The 26,307-nt window shown below is 40.3% G+C and overlaps 2 protein-coding genes across 2 annotated transcripts in view; one reads left to right on the top strand and one right to left on the bottom strand.

Moving 5' to 3' along the window:
* RHPN2 (rhophilin Rho GTPase binding protein 2) overlaps nt 1-3,856 on the bottom strand; it is a 30,715-nt gene extending 26,859 nt beyond the window's left edge. The window contains exon 1 of the mRNA XM_053987178.1: nt 3,694-3,856. Within this exon, the coding sequence (XP_053843153.1) occupies nt 3,694-3,756 (63 nt within the window). The 5' untranslated portion in view covers nt 3,757-3,856. The remainder of the gene's footprint in view (nt 1-3,693) is intronic.
* Nucleotides 3,857-11,394: 7,538 nt separating this feature from the next.
* Nucleotides 11,395-26,183, top strand: GPATCH1 (G-patch domain containing 1). The gene is made up of 20 exons (XM_053987626.1): nt 11,395-11,492; nt 12,453-12,587; nt 12,789-12,874; nt 13,261-13,421; nt 13,755-13,852; nt 13,985-14,043; nt 14,372-14,617; nt 15,384-15,531; nt 16,248-16,327; nt 17,361-17,565; nt 18,201-18,488; nt 20,231-20,412; nt 20,780-20,907; nt 21,173-21,306; nt 21,635-21,804; nt 22,440-22,647; nt 23,348-23,458; nt 23,932-24,056; nt 24,573-24,718; nt 25,877-26,183. The coding sequence occupies exons 1-20, from the start codon at nt 11,420-11,422 to the stop codon at nt 25,896-25,898; spliced, it is 2,805 nt and encodes a 934-aa protein (XP_053843601.1). The 5' UTR covers nt 11,395-11,419; the 3' UTR covers nt 25,899-26,183.
* Nucleotides 26,184-26,307: the final 124 nt, after the last annotated feature.

Genomic DNA, 26,307 nt, shown 5'->3' with positions numbered 1-26,307 from the left:
TGGTTGGGAAAAGCATCTCATGGAAACAAAGCAGCCATGATAACAGACCTGCTTTAACTACTATTGGTCTGTAGAAAAATTCTTCCGTCTAAATGCTCTACTTTTAAAACAAATTGTTCTTTCCTCTTATCATTAGTTTTGTCATTATTTTCATAGACAAGGAAGACCAGGGGCAGAATTTGGATGGATGTGTGGGACATGCATTGCTGATTCACTGATTGCTGTCAGTAACAGTGAAAGAATGTGAAACTCCACACAGAATAGGTCAAGACATGAGGCTCATGGTCCAAGAGCACTCACACCACCTAGGAGAACAGGTACAGTGTGCCCTGGCAATGTACACTGAACTAAGCCAAGATAAACACAACAGTAGCAAAACCAGTTCCTGGTACATTATCATGCCAGAAATTAAAAAGTTCCAGGCAGAAGCTCTATCTTCTTTTTGATGAAAAGTAAGGTGCTTCTTCCATTTTGCCATACTCTCTTCAGGACCCCACAAAGGCTATTTTTTGTTGTTATCCATTTTGCTTTTAAAAGTAAAAAACCTTCTCCCAAGTTTGGTTGCAGCTCATCAAACACCTCAAGAGGGTTGTTTCAAAGGGCAATATAAGAGGAAGTGAATGGGGCAACAGTGATAGAGTTAAATGTACCCTGTATGGCTGCACAGGTAATTTCCTTAAAATAAGGTGATTAAAAAAACACCAACAAAAGATACACCAGCATTGAACCAGCTCAAAGCATCTTACAGGTTTAAAGAAAAATTTTGCATATATGAATGATAGGTCTTTGCTATGGGGAAAAAGGAGATAATGGAAAAAGACAGGGTAAGGGAAAAGGTCCATCTGGAGCAGCTCTGACATCACTGCAAGGGAATGGGGAGGGTAGATCTGAGAAAGGCTGCAAGTGAACTTCAGTTCCTGGCACCCACCACATCTCAGACTCACGGCAGAGTCACTTTTTAGTGTGACAACAGAAATCAGAGCAGGAAACACGACTGTGCATCTGTGTCCCTGTTTCTGGCCAGTCATAGTTCTACAGGGCCCCCTCCCTACATAAAAAAAAAAAAGGGCACTAAACAAAAATTAAGTATGTTGCTTTACATACTGCATCTTGGGGATAGTGAGGACTGCTTTCTGGTATGCCGTATTTAAAACTTCAAAAGGCTTAATACATAAAAGAACAAGAGAGACTTTGAGCACATTTCCCATAGTAATCCATTCATCAAAAGAAATCAAAAGTCTAAAACAATTGAATACTGTATGAATTGCCCAATTTTTCTCAATTATAAAATTTCACTGTGCAATAGTCTTAGAAAGTATGAGAGACAACCTCACTGTGTAAGTAGTGCTTGGAAGCCGAGTTTGAGCAGGACTGATGCAAAGCAAGTGTTTTCACCTTACTACACAGCTTACAGAATAAAAAAAGTCAATTAAGTACTTACCTTTTGACCTAAAAACACAAAGACTATCCTTGGAAATTGATGTGATTCTGCACCAACAAAAGTGGTAAACCAACCCTCAAATCTTTTCAGGAAAACAAACAGTGTGATTTAGAAAGGAAGGAGTAAACAATACCAAGGTAACTCAGAGGGGAAGGGGGGGAAGACCCACAGACACCCATCAAAAGCTCTGTCACTAATTTCAGTCACATGAAATCACCAAGTATACCGTTCACAGGGACATGTAGATACCACATTTAAACTATCTCCTTGGGTTCACAGATTGTACTTGTTAAAGATTCCAGGAGTGGGATTGTTTTGGTCCATTTTTTGGTGTTTTGTTTTTCCTCCCCCTTCACCTAGAACTTCTAAATCAGAATTAAAGCTCTGACTTTTGAGACCATTCAACTAACATATAACAAGGTATACTATTTTTCTTCTTATTTTTGGGGACTAAAGGCTTTGAGCATCTAGCCTAATCTGAAGTTCCTAACTTTAATAAAGACACTTATGAGCTGGCTGAACCTTTCCAAGATCTGGGGCAACAGAGGCAAGAATGTTTTACTGCAGCGTGTGGCTCATTCAGATTTTATCAGATCCCCACTTTTTCATTACTTATGTCTTAAAGCAGTAAGTAATAAGAAAGATGCTCCTGTTGATCTTAGAGTATTTTCATATATGAAAAAAATTTCATTCCTGTCCAATAGGCTTTACACTGATCTAATATGTTTCAGTGACCAAAACTGCAACATACAACAACTTCATTTAAAATAAACTCAGTCGTTTAGCAAGTCTGAGTGTAGAAGATCTACTACTCATAGGACCTGAGGCACAATTTGGCTACTAAACTTCAGTTAGCCCTTATCAGCAACTTAGTTCATGAAAACTCAACTTTTTTACTAACATGCCTCAAGGCAGCCCATGAGCTTCCGACAGTGTAGAAAACATAGCTATGAAAACGAAGTAATTACAACTTGGCCACATTGTATGACTGGGAAAGACTGCTAAAGACTGGAAGTCCTGCTAAAGACTACTAAGGCAGAAGTGATTTACTCGCCAAATATTACAGGAGGATTACTCAAATGAGGAAGCCAGACAAGATTTGGTCCAAGTTTTGTTTCAGCCTGTCTAGTTATTTACAAGGTGGTAGCGATTCCTTGCAGCATGGCTGGCACAGGTAAAGCTTGGCTCTTTTCAGCTAGAAACAGTTCCTCTGCTAAAGGGCAATGTTGTTTAAGTTCCTGCAGGCTTATAAATTCGATAAATACTGTAGCAAAAAAATCAAACTGCCTGTAAAGAGGGAAACAAAGCAAAACCTATGTACCTCAACACCACGTAATCCAGGTGGTTGCTGAAGTGCGTAAGGGGGCTATTTTTGGGCAGAGGCGAGCAGCAACAACCTGATGTATGCAGCTTTTTTTTACCCCCTCCATAGACTACACAGTTCATGGTCCTGGATCCAGAATCTACACCCCGACTTGAAACCTATGGACGGGAGTTACAGGTGCTGGGAACTTAAAAACAGCAAGGGAAGGCCGAATCAAAGCTCTCTGAAAACGGCACTTACTGCCCTTTACCTCCAGTGAAGTTCACAGAACCCCACAGGGCTGCATTACAGGCAATACTTAACTATAATTACTGTTGTGCAAAAAGAACTCAGGTGCAGGTTACGGCATAAGCCGCCCAGTCAGTCTGAAAAGTAGTTAGGGCAGATGCTCATTAGGAACTTCCTAATGAATCTGTTAACTTCGTGCCTTACTCCAGTAAACTTTCTTACAGGTACATAAGGCAATTTACTAGAAAGCGCGCGGAGACGCGGCGAGTAGCAAACGGGGAAGAGAGCAGGGGGGAAAAAATATAAATAAAGACAGCAAAAAGAAGGCCGACAAGCGCAATTAGACTCATTTTGGGAAGCTACGAGGGCTCCTGTCCTTCAGGGTGACGCCCAGCTCCGCAGCAGGGGAGCGCCGCCGGGGTCCCCGCGCAGCGCTCCGCCAGCTCAAGGCGGAGTGCGCGCCGGGCGCTCCGCGCTCCCTCAGCGCCAGGTCCCCGTCTCGCCTCCCTGCCCTTGGCCCCCCAAGGCTGCTCCCCACGCCCGTGGGCTGCCGCAGGACGGAGCCCACGACGCTCCGCCGGGAGAAAGCAGACCGTGAGGGGACCCCAGCCCCGAGCCGCCCTCGGGAGGCGCTGCCCCGGGCACACAGCCCACTGTGCTCGCAAGCCACGCGCCGCGGGCTGGCCACCGAGCCTCCCACCTTCCGAAAGTAGCCGTCCCCCGCCGGCTCCGCCGCCTGCCGGGGCAGCAGGGCGTCTGTCATCTTCGGGCGTGCCGACCGACCAGCCGTCCGTCCGTCCGTCCGTCCGCCACTGCTACGAGGCGAGCCCTTCTCCGTGAAAGCACGACCCTGCGGAAATGCCACCAGCGCCCCACGGCACCGCCCGGCCCCACCTCCGGCGGTGGCGGGGAGGAGCTGCCCCGCCCCACGGCGCTGCTCCTCCGCCGCCCAGTGGCCCTGCGGAGGTCCTGGCAGCGACCCCCGCGCCTCGGCCCGTAGAAGCCCCGCCGGGATGGCTGAGGCGCCCCTCGTGCGGAGACGGGCGGTGGCTGTGCCTGACTGAGAGCGGAGCCCGGTGCCCCGCTGTGCGGTGGCGGCTCAGCTCGCTCCTCCTCGGCCCTCCGGCCGTTCTCCGCTGGACCGTGCCGGAGTCTGCCCGGCCGCCTCGAAGGCGCGGCTCGCCTCCTGGCGCTTCCCCGCGGCCTCCCGCGCCGCCGAGCCTGGCCACAGCCCCTGGGGGCGGCCACCCGGAGCGGCCGCTCCCGGCCCCGTGGGGCCGCCACCAGCTTTCCCTGGGGACCGGGCCGCCACCAGCTTTCCCTGGGGACCGCCTCGGGGAGGCGAGGTTCCCCGCGGGTGGCTGCCCCTCAGAGCGGGCTCGTTGCTCCGAGAGGGGCGCTCCCAGCCCCGCGGGTGCCGCCCGCAGCGAGGAGGATCACCGCGGTGGGGCCCAGGGCCCTCACGGCCGCTTGGCGCTGACCGCGTTGCGGTGGGTATCGACTGCCGGCGCGGTTCGCAGCACCGGTCTCTCCCTGGCCCCTCTGGGGGCCCGGCCCCCGCACCCTGCTCTGTGTAAAGGCTGGAAGAGGTGCCGGAGCCCGAGCCCCTGAAAAGGGCAGCGGTGTCTCAGTGAAAGGCAGGGCTGGCTCTGCTCCGGGAAACTGCTGAGGGACCAGCCTCAACATTGCGGAGGTCTGCAGTTGTTCGTGCTGCAGAGACCGCCTGTCTGAAACACTCCGTTGTGTAACTGGTTTCACAAATGTTATTGGACACGCAAGTGTCCAATATTTGGACACAAATATTGGAACTTGCCAATATTGGTTCCTATTCCTAGCCATGCCTAACCTACAGAGCTTGCCAGTTCCAAATATTGGAATTTGCCAATATTGGTTCCTATTCCTAGCCGTGCCTTACCTACAGAGCCTCCTGCACATTTAGCATTCAATGATGCAGTACTTCAATCGGTATTACCTGACTTACCTTCCTCCCCACCTCCCCCGGCCTTATTTATCTTTTTTTAGCTTTCTTTGAATTATGGTGGAGTTGTGTCAGGCAAAAAAAAATTGAAGAGAGAGCATTTTTTTTTTTTATCAAAGGAAAAAAATATCCTTGGAATTATATTCTTAATGGAAACTGTTCTTTGAAAATATTGAGGTCTCCAAAGGTTTCTACAAGGCAGGCTGGTTAAACTGTGTGTCTACTGCATGTTTTTAAGGAAGAATACTAGAGTCAGCAACTCAGAAATTGGGATCCACAGATTTGCTGTCTTGAAAGCAACTGAATTTTGTTTGTTGTGATTTTGCTCACTCTCACCTCACTATTTTTTTTCCCCAATAATTCTAAAGATACTGGATGAATGTATCAAAATATGTATTAGATATGAATAGGTGAAAGTAGGACTCTTGCTTCAATTTCTGATTTGAGTGTGTAAAAATGTTTTAAATTTTATCCTATTAAAAAAGGTAGTTATCTGACAAAAAGGGGTTTAAAATTCAAATCTTGCAAATCAGTATAAAACTCCAAAGCAATACATAGAAACTAGTTTAAGATAAGTGAGTAATTTGCCAGGCAGGCTGTGCTGATACAATGTGCCAATTAAAACAACATTAATGTAACCCTCTTTGGAGTTTGCACTGCTGTCACTGGCTTTATTGAAAACTGACCTCATTGAAAGGTTACAGCTATTATTCCAAATAAGAGCCTGTAGTCAGGCCAAAGGCTCAGTTAACAAAAATTATGATTATTGTGGTTGTGTGTGTAAAACACAAATTTGCAGATTTCTGCATGATACAACACCAAAGACACTTTCAAATATATGCCGGTGACAAAATGCAGCGTTTCTTCATTGCTGGTGGATTCTTTGAATAAAGCAAAGGCAGCACATCTAGTAAGTTTCTACAGTAAAAGCAGGAGTCCAAGATAGCTGGCCTCCTCCCTGTTGTTAGTGTCTGGGGTGTATCACCCAGCAGCCTCACAACTGCCAGATCAGACCGTGCCTCACCCTCGCTCGAATAAAGGGTATTTCATCATGACTGCATTAGGACTGATAGAGTGTTTCTTCACTAAGTCACTGTAGGTTTTGTGAGTATATATTGAACGTAGGTTTTTTTTGCAAAAGCACATATTGATTGTATGGTCTCAGTAGTGCTCAGCTGTATAATGACTGAGTAGGAGTGCTCTCTGACCCTGGAATGTAAATTGCAGCTTAGAACATTCCAAAACCTGATTTATGCTCAAAAAAAAAAAAAAAAAAAAAAAAAAAAAAAAAAAAAAAAAAAAAAAAAACCACCACATGTCCCTGCTCTTCTCTCCATCTTGTCTCCAGTAGCTTTTTGGTTGCTGTTAGATTTCCTACATAGAGTTGGGTTCATACCACAAACCTTCTCATGATTACTGCCTGAGTCAGAAGGCTTGGTTGCTGCATTGTAAAGATTGAGAAATATAGGCTAGAAATACAGATTAATGCATTCAGAAAACGGGTTGTATAGATACAGATGTTTGCTCAACATTTACTTTTAATATTTGAAAAGAGTCAATTCTGTGATCTGGTGAACTGGACACGCACTATCTGTAAGAAAGCATCAAATGCTTGAGAATTTGCATCTAAAGAATATCAATATGCTCTTCATGTGCTGAGGCCTGAGCAGCAGGCCTAAGCCAGGGCTGACTTACAACCCTGGGCACTGTGTGACCAACACCATCAGTATTACTTACCTAAAAATAGATGACCAAGACACTTATGCCAGCTGTTTAACACCAAACAGGCTGCTTTAGAAACTTTCCCATAATCTTGTATAGTTATCTGCAAAAAATATATAATTTTAAGAAACTTTCCCAGCTGACATTAATAGAGGTTTGTATGATATTTTGTATGTTTGTATGATATTTTAGGGCAAACCCACCCCGCTGAAGCCTGGGCTCTGGCCCAGGGTGCCACCAGATCCAGGTGTTTCTGTGCTAAAAATATAAACAGGTCACTTTGACTGGCTGATTTGGTTCTATCAAAACTGGACTCCCTTTCAGGGCGAATGTGGAAGCCTCACCTATGGGTGGAAGCACCATGTAGAATTTTCCCAATTGACAGGAAGAGTTCTCGAGGTCCTCTCTGCGAAATGGGGCTCACCAGCAATTGCAATTGCAGACTCTGGATGATGGTAAAGTACTTAGGCACTTGGTGATCTATCTTTCTCAATCACTGTTCTCTTTCTTGTATGGTAATGATTAAGCATTACTTGCTTATTTTTGCTTGTTGTTAAAGCTGAGTGGTAAGCTTATTGTTTTATTAAATGTATCATTTTACTTTTGTGTTGCCTTACTATTCATAGGAAAATAAGACCATTCTCTCCATTGGTGTCTGTGTCCTTTAAGTTGCCCTGTCAATTGGCAAAACAGTTCTGCATGAAGTGTTGAATCTGAAAGAATTGGTTCTTATCTCTGCATCGCCTCTCTGAGTTCTTTCCAGAAGAACTCATCATCTCCTGGTTCTTAGCAGAACTAGGTGCTAACTGGCTTTGTGCTTTTTCACAGATAAAACAGCCAGGTGATGGAGACAATGACCATGCTGGAAACAGGCACATAATGGCAGACCTTGAGTTGTCCCATGTTTTGTGCCACAATAGTAAAGGTAAGAGGGATGAGAACTGGGACCAGAATCTGAACACCCTTGCCGCAGACACATATATATGATATATACGTATATATTTCTCATATGTTTGTATCACTCCACTCGTTCTGTCAATCCTCTCCTTCTTCTCCTGCTCCATCTCATGAAAAAAATATGTGAATATAAGAAAGCCCATCAATAGTCTTCTCTTTGGCCGCTAGGAATTAGTTCCAGTTTGGGAAATTGATTTCCTGCTGGGGGACTGGTTATGTATCATTCCATACCCAAGACAGGAATCTGGCTGCTCTCTGGAGAGACAACGTTTCTTATCTCCGATTTTACAGACCTTTTGGCTATATGGTGATAGCATGTCACAGACATCTTTTGTCCCGGAGAGACCCAGAGGCTTACCAGCAAAAGCACCTTAGAGTTATACTGTATGAGGGGAGAAGTATGCATCAACTCCTGCTGCTTCTCAAGGTAGGTTTTTGAATTCTGAACCTGACATAATAGGAAAATTTGTTGGTGGCTTTGAATATTAAAATTAGATTCTGATAAGAAGGAGAAAGATTTTGTCAGTAATCACGAGAGCTCGTAGCTTTTGTCAATAAATTCCACTGCAGTGATATAGTTGAGTTAGTATCATCCTTTATTTCTGAAGTTTGCAGTTCTTAATGAACAAATGTCTGCCTACTGTAAGCAAGTACTAGGTGAGGAATGAGGAAACATCATCATAGGTCGATTTTTTTCCCATTCTCTTTCCAAATAGTATTTGTGGGGAGCAAAAAAAAAAAAAAAAAAAAGATGGCAAATTGCAAAAATAGGGCATGAGGCACAGTAGCAGCAGTAATGTGAATCTGCTTTGAGACTGTTAACAAATTTACTAGATGGAGTAGAAGATTTCCTTACTAAGAAATTTACTGAGGAACAATAAAATGATCTGAAAATGGTACACAAACTCAGTATCAGGACTTTAGATAAGCACGAGATGCTTTGCTATAGGTGCAGTGCTCCACTGCTGCTTCTTCACCTTAGAGTTATTAAATGCACGTATTAACTGCAGCATTATCTTCACTGAAATCCCATTTACTATTAAATATCTAATATGCTTTGCCTATTCTACTGTGAAACCACATTGGAAACAAGACATTGCAGTTTATGTGGAAACTAAGATCAAACATGGGCAAAATCATCACCACTTTTCCCAGCTAATGCCTTGCCTTTAACCGAGATCGACAGATAAATGTCTGGGTATTTAAGAACAATATGTGTTATCTCTTTTTATTTTCCAGCCCTTTAAAAAAAGAAAAGTAGCACTTTGGAGAAGCTAAGGCAATGCCTCAGGGGCTGACCTTCAGGTGACTGTTTTGTCAACTGATGCAACAGCCCTGAGCTGGCAGGATGAATATTCAGAGAAACATTCCCACTGAATGCAAAATAAGGCAGAGATGAATTTATCTCTTTTTATTGCTTGTAAAAATATGGGAATTTCATACTTCCTGTGCTTATGATTTTGGTTTTTTTTTCTTTAATGTGATTTTTTAAAATCTCTTTCGATGAATCAAGTTTTTGCTTTTTTTTCTTTTATATATCAATTATACCAATTTTAGTCTGAAGCTCCCGTGACTCACATGACTTAAAACTAATCAACAAATCTATTTGAAGAAGTGGTTTTAAATAATACAACAAAAGACATAGCAAGACACTTCTATGCCTGATCTTCCCGATGAACCAATACAGAACCAGATGTTCAAAACTTTGTATTGGAAAACAAAAGCCTGAAGCCTACCCATGGCTTTAGGAATCAATTTCAGCCTTATATCCACTGGCAAATATGTGAACTTTCATTCAAAAAATGCACTTTTTTTTAACCAAATTTCTGTAAAAAACTATTTGAAACCTAAGCTATTAAATTCTAGTAATATTTTAGTTTCATTGCGATTTAAAAAGAAAAAGACATTGGAATTATTGTCTTATGTGACAGCTACAAATAGCAATTGTCACCTGGTTTAATAATTGTAAACGAGAAAGTTTACCATGGAAAAGGAAATACCACTGGGATACAAAAGTGATTCTAATCTGAGAAAAGACTTAACGGAAAAAAAGCTTTACTATTTGATTACCCCAACTCTTTGAACTGATCAGACAAAACACTCAAAAGATTTTCTGTTAGCATTGTGCAAAAAAGGTTTATTTAAGCCGGTGTGTTACTTCAAAGTCACACAGTATCGACTATTCAGGAACAATTCTTTCCTAAACAAAGAGAAACAGCAAGTATGCTAACAACTCGTTTTGGCACTGTGTGTTCTAGCTAAGTGCTTAGTAATGATGAGAAAAGACAACGCACGTAGATAGTGGCTGTGGCTTCTACTATATTGGATTTGAGCGAATTAGAGACCTGAATGAAACAGAGTACTCCCCATTTGCATGGAACCGTGTCAAGATTTCCTATGGAAACCTGAAGTCACGTGCAACTCCGGCAGTTTCACTTTGAAAGAAACCAGTCCCATGTAAACAAATGCAGATAAACAGTGGGATGGAGAATACACAGAAGTCGTACCTGTTAAGGGAAGGAATCTCTGAAGACTGTGTTTTGATTTATTTTCAAGGATTTCAAACAAATTTATGATACTTTAAAAAGTTGTGGACTGATAGAATCTTCAACACAAATCGAAGCGTTTGGTTTTTGGGTTTTTTGGGGGGGGGAGGGGGGTAACAGTGGAAATCAAATCCAAATGTTGAACACTTGGGTCCTGCTGGTGAATATTGGTCTTTGTACAAAATACATTCAGTAAACGTTTCTTTCTCGATGCAGGACTTCCTAAGGAGGCTCAGAGATTCCTGAAAGCGTTCACAGATTAAGCTCTTTGAGGGAAGGTTTGAACGCCCAGACTTCTGCCCCGTTTTCTCTGCAAATTCTTCTTGAACAGCGTGTAAGACAACGTGGTTAGGCAAATTTAGCCATGTATTTGCTTAAGTGTACAGTGAAATCCGCAACACCGTTGATTTTGATTCAGGGAGGAGTCCGCTTTACACCTTGATTTAGATGAAATCTATTTGTCAGAGTCGTTGCTGCCCTTTTCCTAGCCCTGAGCCTGAGGGGGGCTGATGTGGTGCACTCGATGACTGGAGGGAGTTACCGCATGGCTGCTGGTGACCGGGAGTTTGACACTGTGTGCCGTGGGTCATTTTTAAACACACCAGTCAGTGGAGCCGCACACGACAGCGCCGCAGAGCTCCTGCACCGCTGGAGCTGGGGCTCTTCCAGCCAAACACGGCTGCGCTGGAGGGACCCGTGCGCCCGGGACAGGCTGCGGGCCCCGCCGTGCCTCCCGCAGGAGCGGGCACCGAGGGGGGCCCGCAGGACCGCGCTCTGCCCGGCGGGCAACCCCAGTGCCGCCATGAGGTCGAGAGGCGCTGAAGGGCTCCGGGACGCTCGGCGATGCCGCCGCTCCGGGCCCGCCGGCGGGGTCCCGGCGGTGCAGGCTGCGGCTGCCGCTGCCGCCGCCGCTCCCGGCCCGCCGGCGGGGTCCCGGCGGTGCAGGCTGCGGCTGCCGCTGCCGCCGCCGCTCCCGGCCCGCCGGCGGGGTCCCGGCGGTGCAGGCTGCGGCTGCCGCTGCCGCTGCCGCTCCGGGCCCGCCGGCGGGGTCCCGGCGGTGCAGGCTGCGGCTGCCGCTGCCGCTGCCGCTGCGGGCCCGCCGGCGGGGTCCCGGCGGTGCAGGCGGCCGCTCCCCCTCAGAGCCGTCCGGGGCCGGGCGGGGCCGGCGGCTCCGCCTCCCTCTTGTGACGCCGCCGTGTCCCGCGCGGCCACGGTCGTGTAAGATGGCGGAGAGCAGCGACAGCGAGGAGGAGGACTTGGTGAGCTATGGAAGCGCGCTGCAGCCTCTGCAGGAGGGTAAGGGACCCCCGGGTGGTTCGTCTGCTCCTCCTCCCTCTCTCTGTCAAAGCGTTGTGGCGAGCGCTGGAGAGCGGCCCGGCGTGAGGCGCTGGGGCCGGGGTATCCCGAAGGGCCTGCGCGGTCCGGTCCGCTCCGGGTCGCGGCTGAACGCCCTGCAGCCCTCACTGTGAGGGACTGTGGCGTGTGGGCCCAGCGCAGACCTGCTGCCCCTTCCTCCTGCTGCCGCGGGGCCTTTCTCGGCAGCCGTGCTGTGCTGCGAGAGGGTCTGGCCCAGCCGCGTGCGAGCGGAGCGGGCAGAGGCCTGCTCGGCACCAGCGCGGTTCGCGGCTCTGGCTGCCATACCCCGGGCTGGTGGCGGCTGCTCTGGGTGGAGCTGGGTGCTGGTCTTTGCTTCTGTCCTCCCCACACCCCAAAAAACCCAGTACAGTTCAAGTGTACGCAGTTATGCTAATCTGACGGTCCTATGCTTATATTGTTGAGATGGACAAGGCAAGGACTAATGTACAGTTGTGATTCCCAAGTCTGTGCCATTTTATTGAAGAAATATTGTTTGAAAGAAGTAAATGTTTGTGTCAAAGTCTGTGGCTTTTGTGTTTTGTTTCGGTTTATACACTTTTTATGTGTATTTTCTCAAGCAATTACTGAAGTGAAGAAATCCTGCCAGAGGTCTTGCATACTTAAAAATTAAAACTTTCCTTTCACAAGAAAAATCCAATGCTCTCAGAAGTCAGTAGAATTAAGAATTTTGATGTGAACACTTCATGCTTTTCCTTTTTCAGTGCTGTACATGAATAGTTGCAGTGGAGCAGAAATAAATAAAACGTGATGCTTTCCACACCAGGGTGACTAGTGTTTGATCCTGTTCTTACTTGCAAGGAAGAAAGAGCTTCTGGAGGAAGTGGGAAATCATTCCTTCGTGTAAAGTTGTGCCTTACTTTCTGGTTTATTTGACTGCAGGTGAACGGATTAAAAAGCCAGTCCCTCTTCAAGAGCAGACTGTTAAAGATGCAAAGGGACGATACCAGCGTTTCCATGGTGCATTTACTGGTGGCTTTTCTGCCGGCTACTTTAACACTGTTGGTACAAAGGAAGGTACGTTTTTGTTCCTGCTATTCCTTACACTGTGAATAGTTGAAATAGTATTGCTGAAGTTAGTTCTCCTGGAGTTTTTGGACTGTAACTTTGTACATATTCCTTTGATGTATCCTTAAGGTGTAAGGTTGAAATATTTGAAGTGTTTTTGAGTACTATGTTGCCTTAAGTACCTTACTTAAATATTTTCCTTCTTTAAAGGATGGACGCCATCAGCTTTTGTATCATCACGGCAAAAGAGAGCAGGTAGAACCGTTCTTGGACCAGAAGACTTCATGGATGAAGAGGTAAATTTAGAAAGGAATAGAAAACTTGTGTAAATAGTTGCCATGACAACAAAAATTGAAGTAAACTTGAAATTACTTCTTGTATACAGTGTTATTCTACTAGGTTATATAGACTATTTCATAGGTTCACTTAAGAAGCTCCTGTAATGTCAGTATTGAAAAATAAAACCAGAACTCAACCTTTTCACTTTATCAGAAAATGCAAATACTTTTGAAACTGTTTAAGATATTTCCACTAAAGTTGTTATGAAAACAACTGCATAAGTGGCTTGAGAAAATTAGCAAATACAAAGGTCATATGCCATTTTCATTACATTACTGTTACAGTTAAGTAGGAACTTGAGGGATGTTTAATCTAAATGTTTTCATTTTGTGTATGTTTCCAGGACCTTAGTGAATTTGGGATAGCACCAAAAGATATTACAACTACAGATGATTTTGCGTCTAAAGCTAAAGACAGAATAAAGGAGAAAGCCAGACAGATTGCAGGAGTGGTTGCTCCCATTCCAGGAACCACTGCATTTGATGATTTAATTGGACCATCTAAGTAAGTAAATTTACCTGAAACTGTTGATTTCACTTAGAGTGTTGTATTGCTTAGAAAAGTAATGTTTGACCACCATAACTGTGAGACTGGAAGATCCTGCAGTGTTACATTTCCTAAGTGGCCTCCACCTGGATTTTTGTTTTGAATGTGCAGACTTATACCAAGTAAACATTTATAAACTGGCAGGTAGTGTGTATGCAAATAGTAACTGATTTTAAAGTGGGATATATAACTGGAAGTTCAAATATTTTATATGTACATTATTTATCAACAAATAAGAAAAGTGTGGTTTGAAGTAATTTTTGGTTTTGTTTCCTTTTGTTTTCTTTTTAGAATAACAGTTGGGGTTGAGCTGTTACGAAAAATGGGCTGGAAAGAAGGACAAGGAATTGGACCACGAGTCAAAAGAAAGCCACGGAGACAGAAACCTGGTAAGTTCAGGGAAGTTCCTGAGCTAATTAGCTTTCTTGTTAGTAGAAAGTTAACATTCATAGACTGATTAGAAAGTTGATTTTAAACCCTCTTTTTATTAATGTAATATGATGTTATGATGTCTCTTACAGATCCTACAGTGAAGATATATGGTTGTGCATTACCACCTGGACTGTCTGAGGGCTCTGAGGTATTGTACAGGGAAAGTGCTCTGTTGGCTTATGTAAGAATATGTGATAACAGATGAAAAAAATAAAACAACTTCTTTAATGGCCTCGAACAGTATTTTAAAATGTAGTTGCAAATCTTCTTAAAAGTGTTTATAAATACTTCCTATGCTTAATGTGAACAAAGGTTTTAAGATCTAAATTTCTTCTTTTGCTATGTAAGAAGTTACGGTTCATACACAATTCAGGAAATGCAAACTTGCCTAGGCTCATGCTAACTGAATGTTGTAAAAGCTCAACATACAGAACTTTTAGTCATATTTGCTCTCACAAGCCTTTATTTTGTACAAGGATGAAGAGGATGAATACCAGCCAGAGAATGTGACGTTTGCACCGAAAGATGTCATGCCTGTAGACTTGACTCCGAAAGAGAATGTCCATGGACTTGGCTATAAGGGTTTGGACCCCTCACAAGCTTTGTTTGGTGTGTCTGGAAGAGAACACCTGAATCTTTTCACTGGTGGTTCTGAAGAAACAAGCAATTTACTTGGTGATCTGAGACATAGTAAAGGGAGAAAACTAGGTATTACAGGTCAGGTAAGGACATTTTAAATGCATTTTTATGATTAGTGCAGTAAAACCCACATACATTTTGTTTTAAGTTAAAAGCTCCTAATCATTGTATTATTGTAAGAAATGTCAAGCGTGGTTTGAGAATAGGATTTTTTTAAAACTTATTTTGAAGATGTGGAAAAATCCTTAGAACTCTCAAATGCCTTCACTTATTGAAACTGTAAAAGACAACTATAAAACTACCTGACTCTTGAGTAGCTGGATGGAAAAATGTTCTGTGTTATTTTGATTAGGTAAAGTTAATATTCAGTATGTTTTTAGTTCGTTTTTTGTCTATTGTACTTTCAGGAATGCTGTATCTGTCAGCTAGAGAGGTTTTGTGTTGCTCCAGGGTATTTGTAGTTCTTACCTAGAAGCACTGCCAGTTTATGTTTTCTCTGAATTCTACTTGTTTAATTTCCCTGTTAACTGACATATTTTTTACTTTTGAGAATTCAACCTGCTCTTAGTCAGATTGCACATGTTATTTTGGCGGAACTAGTCTGCTGTCCATGTCTTGTACACACCAAACTTGCTGTTCCTCCCTGCCAAGGGAGTGGAATGTGTTTGCTTTTGTGCTTACTGAGGTGTAAAGTTTTTTTTTCACCTCAGTTTCTGTGGTGAAACTGTACATTTTTCCCATTGTACTGTAGATTTTATATAGATGAATAGATATCTGTGTAGATGTGTTCTGATATGTGACTTAAAAGTTTTTACACTTTTGAGTTCTCATTTAAAATATATATTTTAGGCTTTTGGTGTAGGAGCTTTAGAGGAAGAAGATGATGATATTTATGCAACTGACACACTGTCAAAATATGATACAGTTCTAAAGGATGAGGAGCCTGGGGATGGCTTGTATGGCTGGACAGCACCGAAACAGTATAAATCCAAAAATAGTAAGAACTATTATTCTCTTTAAAAAGTGAGTGTAATATGGAGGGGAATAAAAAAAAAAAAGAAATGTAGTCTGTATTTGCCATATATTTTAATTTTCAGCCTTGATATCTGAAAATTCAACTAGTCCTCCTTCTATATTGAAGTGTTCAATTACAGAAATGATTTCCAAAGTCTTCCACTAATCCCAGTGTAGATTAAACCCTCAAGGCTTATTTTCAAAAGGACAATATGTGCTGCTTGGTGAGGGTTCAGTTTCACTGAAGAAAACAAGTGATTGTGAATCACAGTTATAAAATATGACCCAGCACTTAAAAAGAGAACTTTTTTTTTTTAGCTGAATTTCTGTATTTTTAGATAATTTTTGTAAATTGTATCTTGGTACCACTTGATTTTTACAGCACTGTGTAAGTGCATGAAACACTGTTGTAATTTCTGGAGTACCTGTTCACATTAGTTGTACACATTAATGGCACTGATGGTGTGAACAGTATGGATACTGTTCACTCTAAGCCATGTTCAACCTTCAGCAGTCACTCTGGGAGCAGGTTTTAGTTGTGCAATACTAATCCAGAATCAGAACCCTTAATTTTAAATGAAAGGTGGTGAAGACTAACTACAATTATGACTCATAATAGACAGTGACATATGGAAAGTATTCAGAAAAAAATTGCCTAACATGCATGTTTTAAATATTATATCTGTGATCATTTTGCAGGGCCTGAAAGAGAATTTAAATATATAGGCAAAGTCCTGGCTGGTTTTTCCTTGGCATCAAAACCATCCGCTCCAATCAAGGTAAGCAGACAGTGATATTTTATGTATTAAGAGTAACATCATTCATCATGTGAACTGTGCAGACTCTACTGCTTCTTGGTGTTTTTCTGTTCTTAGAAATAAATGCTTTGGTCAGCAGTAAAAATTGCTGAAGGAACAAAATTATAACACTGGGGGCTATTCAACAGAAACCTAAAATTTATCAGACTTCTGAAGATATTTAAGCTTTGCCTGAGTACTGGCTTTGAACAAATGCCTTCCACACTATTCACTGCTATTTGCCATAAAGTTGGAGGAATGGTTTAATTTAACTTAAAAAAGTAAAAAAAAATTACATATTTTGGTTCTAGATCTTCCATATGTAACATTCAGTTTTCTGTAAAAAGCAGGCCTCATGCTTTGTCCACTTTGCTATTCTGGTGACAATTTAATTTCTTAGTCCTGTCTTCAGGTTTACATAATTCATGCCATATATATTTGCATAAATTAGAATGACAAACAATTGTATGACAGGATCCTCTTTCTAAGGAGGAATATGTGTGTGGTATTTAAAATCCCATCGTATAGGGAGCACAGAGATAACCCTTTAAATAATGGCTTGAATGAAGAACGTGGGGAAAAGCACTTTGAAAGACCTTAAAATATAGTAAGCATGGAAGTATTCAGTAGTCCAATTGATTAAATCATTTGACTTCAGTTTAAAAGAATAGTAAGCAATATTAAAAGGTGTTTTCTCAAATAAAAGCAGTGCATCCTAAGGCTCTTGTTAATTTTTTTGTCACTTAATGTGCATGTTTTCATATTTTTTCATAGTTGTAAATATATTGTCAATATACTTGTTCCCATAGTTTGTATTACAGTGCCACTCACTGACTAGGTCTAAAGGAATTGTTAGCTTGTACTATCTGCTTCTACTGCTGAGATGTATACTGGGGAATTCTTAGGTTGAGCTGACTTTTTCTGAAACACATTTATAAGTCTTGCATACAAAGCTCTCTCTTTCTCTCTCTCTGTCTCAGTGGGTTTTTGTTTTGTTGCCCATTTTCCCCCCCAGATTTACCCACCGCCTAGCCTGCCACGAAATTACAGACCAGTGCATTACTTTCGACCTGTGATAACAGCTGGGAATGAAAGCTGCCATTTACAGAAGGCATTGGAGGAGTCAACTGGGAAACTGGAGAGTGATCCAACACACCAAAGCAGGCATGCTTTAAATGCAGCTCAGAGGAGGGAACAACTAGGAGAGACTGAGCTGAAAGGTAGTAAGATACCTGACCATATCTTAGTTTGCGTTTCAAGCATGTTTGTATGTTTATTTATAGAAAGTAAGAATTTGGTCTGGCCATGAGTGTTTATTTTCTAACATAAATATAGCAAATCTAGTTACCATAGCTAGTTACCATTTAATTGTTCAGTTTCATCTCAGCAGTTGAATTGTTTATGTAACTTAAATATTTATATATTTAAATACTTATATATTTAAGAATCTGTATATTCACTTACTTAAATATTTTAAAGACAAAAAGTATGTGTTGGATTGAATTTTGTGTGGGAGGGTTGAGGCCTTTTATGAATATAATAGGCTGTGATAATTTTTTCTGTAAAATGTTTTGCTGAAATACATTCAGACATACAAAGATAATTTGTAACTGTGGCTCACATTTGTATCCGCAATAGTAAACTTTATCAAGTTATATGTAAATAGCATAAAAAATGTAGTAGTGGCCAAATTTTTATTTGCCATGTATGCCATTTTATTGTTAATTTCTGCCTAAGAGCATTTTATCTGAATTTATAAACATGTGGTAGGGATTTTTCTTCTACTGAAGTAGAAGAAATAGTTCTAGTAATTTTTCATTTCTCTTTATCTTTTACTGCTTGTTTTCTGCTTTAGGTCCGGCTCCTTCTGTTTTGGAATATCTGTCTGAGAAAGATCGAGAAAGACTCAAAGAAGTGAAGCAAGCATCTGAACTACAAATGAAAGCAAAAACAGTGTCTCAGCAGTCACCAAATAGCAGATTCCAGCTGGCCTCCCCAGAAGAAGCTGCTCACAAATGGCAGATGCTGCTGGGGGGACAGGTAGCAAATGCTGGTTCTAGTGACTTCAAACCATTTGCAAAAAATTCAGAAAAACAAAAGAGATACGAAAATTTTGTGAAAAGTCTTAAGCGAGGAGAAAAAGGTAAAATATTTATTGATTAATTTTTTTCTTCCCCTCCCCCCCCTTTTTTTTTTTTATTCCCAGTGCGTTTTATATTCACTGTGAGTTCTCTTCCTGAATTCCACAGCATTTTGTCTTTTCAGGACCAATATTAACAGAAATCTTACTGATATTTAGTCATGTTGATTTCAAGAGAACTGCTCAGTTATTCAGTTGTCATCAAGTCTTGATTTTAGCCATTACATTTCATAGTTCTGTGATGTAGCAGAAGTTAAGTTCTGCTTCATTTCCTGGATTTTCCCTATTTCATTTGCCAAGGTACACTTCAGCTTTGGTCAGTGGAACAAGCCTTTTAATTTAGTTTGTTTCTCTTCAAGGAGTTAAATTGACAGATCATATAAAAGCAGAAAGATGGTTAGGTAACAGTAGAATCAAAAGAAAGCCCTTACCCTCTGCACCAGGGGAAGATAAGAACCCTGAAGTGAATGAAGTACTCCACACTTATCAAAGCTTCTATTGTATGTCCTTCAGATACTCAAGCTTCTGCTGTCACTTATGTGAAAAATTTAGCAGAAAAATTTATGACTGTAAAAACACAGCATCCATGCAGAGCTCTTACTCAAAACCAAGAAACATCCAATCTGCTTCATCATCTCTTTTCATGCTGTTTCAGTCTCCTTCCATTTTGTTTAGGTTTTTGATATTAAATGATACTGTGGTTTACCTTAGATTAAATTAGGTACTTGAGATACCTTGTGGTGAGTTCTCCAGTACTGTGATTTTTCTGTAAGGCTTAAAAAGCTGAAATTGATCTAGGGAGTTCATCATCAGCCCATGACTTTAAATTGCCTTGAAATAAACTTTAAAAAAAAAAAAAAAAAAAAAAAAAAGGTTGGATTTTTTCCAGATTTTGAAGTACACAGGGGCTATTGGGGAAGAAGAAAATGGGCCCCAGGGAAATGACAGAGGAAAGTATATAGTGACAGGTAGAAAACCTGGGTGTGTTGATTTAGTTGTGGTTTGGGGTTTTTTTGTTTTGTTGGTTTTTTTAAGTCCTTTTCATTACATAAAATAAGTATTTTCTGGTTGCCACATTGTGACAGACTACTTGAGCTCTGAGTCCATAGTTCCTCTGTTCAGGACTGGGATTTTCCCTGGGTCAAGTTGAGTATTCCCAGTTATGACAGTAAGTGTCTCTCTAGTCATAATGATGAAAATGCAGAAATGTAGAAATAACTGGAACAGCTAAAGGTCTGCTTTACTGTAAGTGCATTTGCTTGGCTGGTGTTATTTCCTCTTCCCTTTGGGACAGAAACTGAACCTGTTGCTGTAAACCTGTGTGCAAACTCTGTATTTATCTGTGAGCACGTCGTAGACCAGAAAGCAAGTTACCAAAGCATAGTCAGGCTTAAATTCTTCTGTTCTATGTTTTAGGTATATGATAAAGCTTTGGGTTATACTTTTTGTTTTAATCACCTGTTAAATCCATTAAGTATTTTGAACATTCTTTAAAGGGCAATGAGTAAGGAATCAATTTTACAAGTAAAATTACTTAAAATATCAATTTTGCATTTGGAAAATGCTGTCATTCATGCTGTCTTGAAAAACGACCTCCATTTATCAAGGATTAACACAGTTGAGATTAATACTACCCTTAAGCTAAATATTCATTAAATACTTGCAAGAACGTTATTTTTGTTTGGAAAGTGTTGACCCAAAGTAAGCTGTCATCTCTGCTAAGCATTTCTCTCCTCATCCTACAGGAGAAAGACTGGAGCGCTTTTTTGACCAGAATATGACAGAGTGGGAGCGAGGCAGAGAACAGGAGGAGTTCTTCCGTGCAGCAATGTTCTACAGATCCTCAAATTCAACACTCTCATCCAGGTTCACCCGGGCCAAATACGAAGATGATGTTGACAAAGTTGAGGTTCCTCGAGACCAAGAGGTATTTGCTGCCTACAGTCTTTTAATACATTGGAGCTGCAGTTGTTGCATTAGCCCTGACTTTTTTTCTTTTAAACTCTCATGAAGATATGTCACTATTTTGTTGCCCTTCTGTTAGCAGCTTTTGAAAACACTTGGTGCATACAGAGCAGTGATTCGTTAAACAGCATTTAAATATTGATGGATTTGTCCTGTTGATAAATCTTACAACAGTTCAGTATGTTTTTTTGAGTGTAAATTCTGCAATTTATTCTGTAAATTAATTCTGTAAATTAAAGAGTGCAAATTCTGCACATTGAAATTGTGTATTAAATACATTATATCTTTTAAAAAATTATTTATCAGCTGTAAATGTTTGACTTTTTCAGAATGATATTGATGATAAGGAAACAGCTGTGAAGATGAAGATGTTTGGCAAACTCACAAGAGACAATTTTGAATGGCATCCTGATAAGCTGCTGTGTAAAAGATTTAATGTTCGTGATCCATATCCTGAGTAAGATAATTGATACTTATATTTTAAAACTTTTTATAAATACGGAGTTTTTAATTTGCTTGTGGAAAATCTGTGGAAAATTTCTTGTGTCATAAGGTAATACAGAACTGCCCAAAGTTTTTATTTGTGTCACAAAATATGGTGACCTCTGATAAAATAGCATGCATTTGAAGGACTAGTTTAGGGGCTTCAACTTGTTGTAGCTAATTTGAGGACTTTTCTGTGTTAAAAACAATAATCAGCAAACAATTTTATTTCTCTCTAGGTCTTCTGTAGTGGGTTTGCCAAAAGTGAAACGAGACAAGTATTCCGTTTTTAATTTCTTAACTGTGCCTGAGCCCACCACATCTGTAACTCAAGCAACAAACGAAAAGACCCAAGAGAGTAACAGTCTCAACAGTAAGTTTGTTACTTTATTAATTTAACTGTACATGAGATAATAGTACAGAAAAGGTATCTTTTTCATTGAGAACCTAGCCACATGATTTTTTATTCATTTAAAAAGCCAAAACAAAGGAATTCATAATAAAAATTCAGTGTCATAAAAACTGAAGTTAGTGGTATAAAGCTAATTTCTTCTACCTAAATGACATTTATAGGTCAAATATTAATTAGAAAGATTTAAAAAAATGTCAAACTGAAGAAGCAGAGTAATTTAAAATCAAGTAGGCCATGAAATGCAGAACAATTTGGCATGCAGGTGATTTGAATATTTTGGATGTTTTAGAACCAAAGAAATCTTCAAGGTGGGATGTATCAGATAAAGAGAAGGAGAAGAAAGATTCTATCAGTGAATTCATTAGTCTTGCTAGATCAAAAGCTGACGTTCAGCAGCAGCCCCCAGTGCCAGCAAAAGAAGAATCTGGAACAGGGACAACTGAAACTCCTCCCACTGCGGTGAGTTTACAACAAGGTTTGAACTTAAAGGGAATAGCTGTAAACCTTGACAACCCAGAAACAAGATGGGTTAATACATTAATGGTTCTAACACAGATCAGTTTGCACAAGAGCCAGCTCGGATCAGCAAAGGCATGAGATGGCACTTTGAAGAATTTTGAGGTTTTAACTCTGGGATGCAAGATGTTTGCAGCTTACCTCTGATTATACTTGAAGTAGGGCTTAAGAGAAGAGAAAATGAGCTAAATTCAGTCACCACTCTGCTCACAGGCACAGAATGTATTTATTTCTCCTTTCTGTAGAAGAGAGTGCATATTTTGGGGAGAAAGGTGATGTTTTCCCTTTGCTTACATTTAGTATTATAGAATTGAAGTTTGAATTAATGAATTAGAATTTATAATATCTGGGGATCTGTTTTCACAAACTGCACTACTCTTTATAGGACACTGGCTGAGTTCCTCAGCGTTTCAGAGCTAATTACTATTTGGGACTCAGATTGTTTATTTCACAGCTATTGTGCCATCCAAATGTTTTGTAAATACCTGTCAGCATGCTTGAGGTTATTCCTTATCAGAGAGAGAGTGTTCATTTCTTTAGTGCTTAAATATAGTTTTCTGTGATGCTATTTTTAGCAGGTAGCTGATGAAGATAAGAATCAGGAGGAAGAAAGCAGACGACCACCCATGGACTTATTTAAGGCCATCTTTGTGAGCTCCTCAGATGAAAAATCATCTTCCTCTGAAGAAGAGAGTGATGAAGAACAGCATCCAACTACTTCAGAAAGACAGTCAGAAACCACCAAGCAAGTTGACATAGCAGAGAGTTCTTCCTCTAATTTACAAGGTAGTACTTAATGGATGTTGATTTTTATGCAACATAAAATAAATACCTTGTAAAAGTTCCGTTTTTGAATCACACATTCTTGGACTGTTAGGACAATGCTAACCAGTGCAGGTAATCTGAGATTGGTAGAGCTGGTCGTGTAGAAAATGCAAATAATACAGCACTGAATAAAGCTTTGCATGTTACATTGTTACTAGCATTGCCACCTACCTTTTGTACAGCACAAACTGCTCTATGGAATATGCCTGTTACACAGGGAGGGGGAACAAAGCATCCAGTGTAAGAACATACTTAAAATGAAAATACTTTGTTCACTACTGTCACAGTTGGTTCTATTAACATTTAACTTTTAGTGTTTATTAACCTTATACATCTCATGGAGTTTTTTATTCATTCTGAGTAATGGAAAAGTAGTACTGTTACAAGAGGGAAGCAAACAAATATACTAATAGCAATTAAATTAATAATTTTATAGTTGAAAATAATATAATTTTATAGTTTTCTTGATTAAAAAAAACTACAGTATGTTGACATGTTTCAGAATGTCGGCTACCCAGTTGGCCAAAGAGAAAGAGGATGCTGATCAGTTTGCTTTCTTAAAGATTTTTAGAAAGCCTCCTTGAAATTTATTCAACACTTCTTAGAAAAAGTGTTTTCTTATTTTCCTTTCAAATATAGCAAGTTTTGTTTTTTTTCATAGAGAATGTGACTGCTTCAACTGATTCTGGCATTTCTTCGTTGCCTACTTCAAAGCAGGAACTGGATGCAACAGAGGAATTTGGACCAAAGTTGCCACCAGCTTTTTCTTCTGGTAGGTTTTGTAAGCATCTAGAGTGTAAATTCTGCACATTGAAATTGTATATAAGATAAATGATATCTCTCTTTAAAAAAAGCATTTTGTGAATAGGCCATCTATCTCTTAAATGTGTATTATGTAAACAGGCATCACCAAACGTTTTGTTGCCATGCTATGACCCACCAACAGGAACATCTTTGCCTGTGTATCAGGTTTGTTTTAAGTCTGTAGAGGTAATGATAAAAAATGGATGTGAAAAGATAGGACAGCCCTGCAATTTCATTTTTTAACAGATTGCAAAGGCAAATATTTACAATAGGGATGTTGCAGATAGGAGTTTTAGATACATAATTTCCTTTTTTAAGCTGGGGGTTTTGTTTGTTTAACTATCATATTATGTTAAAAGTAATACAGAGTGTAATAACCAAATTACCCTATTTTTGTCAGGTTTTTTTTTTATTCTGTATGCATTTTGCTTTGTTCTTTAGGCACTACTTGGCAACAACAAACAGAGATGCCAGCAACTTTTCCTGGGCCTAGTAGGAAAGAAAAACATAGGAAAACCAGAGAGAGGCACAAGACTAAGAAAGAACGCAAACGAAAAAAGGAGAAGGTAATAGATTTAAATACTGATTTTTGATTTATTGATTCTTTGCTCTGCCTTTCAAAATGTTTTATTATTTATGCCTGATTTAGAAAAAAAATATATAGTGAGATTAGAATTTAAGGAATAGAATTTCATTGATGTTTTGAAACCAGAAAATTACCCCGCGATGATGCTGCTTTTTCCATATGCACATATGTGACTACAGGTACAGTACTGTGGGTAGTTTCATGTTCTATGTGGAAGATGCCAAACACGTTCTGGGAATTGCATTCATGGCTTATATACAAATTAATGTAATGAAATGTCTGCTTTATGAAGAGTTGAGTGCTTGGATTAAATGAATTTTGGTTGATATATATTTTTTTAAATCTTACTCTGAGTAGTGGGTAAGAGTCATTGATAGGTGTTCTGTTTCAGTTAAGCTTTGAAAAGCTTACTGAAATGACCTTTTTTCTTTTGTTGACATTCAGAAACCGAAGTCTTTCACAAGGAGATAAAGGATTATTTCTGTTCTTTTTACAGAAAAAGAAGCATAAGAAGCAGAAAAACAAAGGAAAACACAAGAATAAAAGATCAGAAAAAGACAGCAGCTCAGACACTACAGATAGCAGTGACAGCCTTAGTGATATGGATACCACAGGCTTGTCGCCTAAAGAACTTCTAAGAAGGTAAGCAGAAAGGTTACTCAAACACTTGAAAATTTTACAGTGAATAACTAAAACATCAATTTATGAGTTGTCATTCTAGTGAACCTATTTGCAGCAAATGTGAATAGGCCAGTTTCATTATAACGATAAAATATTGCTCACTTTGGTGAGGAAGGAGTACAAATATTAGACATTTTAATCTAGAGGGTAATTAATTTTAGGATAGAAGCCTCTTAAGGTAAAGACCACTAAACACACAGGCCTAGCAGAGCTAATGGACATTATAATTAAAGATGACTGATATTTTTGGAAGGTATTTTGAATTGGAATGAAAAATTGAACTAGTGCAGGTGGAAATTAATATTTTAATTTATCTACTTCTCTTTACTTGGGAACATTGGAAGAAACATTGTCTGCTAAGATTCCATTCAGATTGATCTGTTGTGTGGCACCAATGCTTAAGCTAGTGTGTGCTTCAGCAAGGCACAGTGAAGCAAGCAGAACAATACTTGAGTCATGTACATGCCTTCTAAATTTAGACACTGCTATTACATTTTTATAAACAAGAGACTTGAAGATAGTGCTAACATAAATGTGAAAATCAGGACAGCACATTTCACAATATTTTGCACACACTTGAAGTAAAGTAGAAGAAGCCTAACTGTCTCTAGTGCAGATCATAGTCAGCTTCAGAAATGTCCCATGTGGAACTGCAGTGGCTTCTGTGTAGTGTCTCTGACTAGCTGAAGGAGAGGTCTCCAGGTATTTGTTGGATACCACATCCATCTGCTCTACTGGCAGAGTGACTGGGGTCAAGGTGTGGAGTGGAAGGGGCAGGTACCAACTGGCACTTGAAAGGACTCTGCCTTCCATTCCTTTGGAACTGAGTGTCAGTTATGTATTGGTGTTTTCATACTAAAAAACAAACTACTACTTGGGTTTCTGAATAGCTGAAACATGTTTCTATGCATTTTGCACAAAATAGATTTCTTTGTACAAGCAGTTGTTTTGGAATCTTCACAATTGCATGTCCCTTATAATTGAGAAAATGTTTTTATCTGATACAACTCAGATCTCTCTCTCTGCAACTAAGGTTTAAGAAACTACTTAAGTAATGAAATATTCCTAATGTGGTGTGTGACTGTTTAGTGACATTTTGCTTTTTGTCCTCCCTTTCAGATTAAAACAACTTCAGTATTGAAGAGCTCTCTTGTGTTCTTCAGTATTGTGTGACTTGATCTCAAATTTTTGATCTCCTCTGTGATGGTAGATCAGTGGTGTATAATGTGAAGCACTATAGCTACAGTATTCATATTGAATTTCTTTGAAAGTAAATGTGCATATGTTTATGATGTTTCGTGAGTTCAAAATGTATGGATGATAGAACATTGAAAAGACCCCTTTAAGGGCATAATAGTCTGAAATACTGCAGGCTCTGTTTATTTAATAAAAAAAGCATTTTAATAAACTTTATTATTACAAGTAAGTTTTGTTTTGTGATAATTTGTTATGCCTAGGATCTCTAAAATGCTGGAGAGTCAGTTTCAGTCTGAGTTAAGTTAGGGAGTTAAAACTAAAGCAATGTAAAATTTTTATTGGGTGCAAGTATT

The sequence above is a fragment of the Vidua macroura genome, chromosome 11 (genome assembly GCF_024509145.1).
Source record: "Vidua macroura isolate BioBank_ID:100142 chromosome 11, ASM2450914v1, whole genome shotgun sequence".
NCBI lineage: Eukaryota > Metazoa > Chordata > Aves > Passeriformes > Viduidae > Vidua > Vidua macroura.
The sequence above is the reverse complement of the archived record's forward strand: the minus strand, read 5'-3'. Positions and strand labels throughout refer to the sequence as shown.

Bases quoted from the DNA above. Each gene is read 5' to 3' on its own strand.
- GPATCH1 (XM_053987626.1), top strand. From the start codon at position 11,420: ATGGCGGAGAGCAGCGACAGCGAGGAGGAGGACTTGGTGAGCTATGGA. The intron at 14,618-15,383 runs GTAAGGACATTT...TATATATTTTAG, and splicing joins AACTAGGTATTACAGGTCAG to GCTTTTGGTGTAGGAGCTTT. The intron at 22,648-23,347 runs GTAGTACTTAAT...TTTTTTTCATAG, and splicing joins TTCTTCCTCTAATTTACAAG to AGAATGTGACTGCTTCAACT.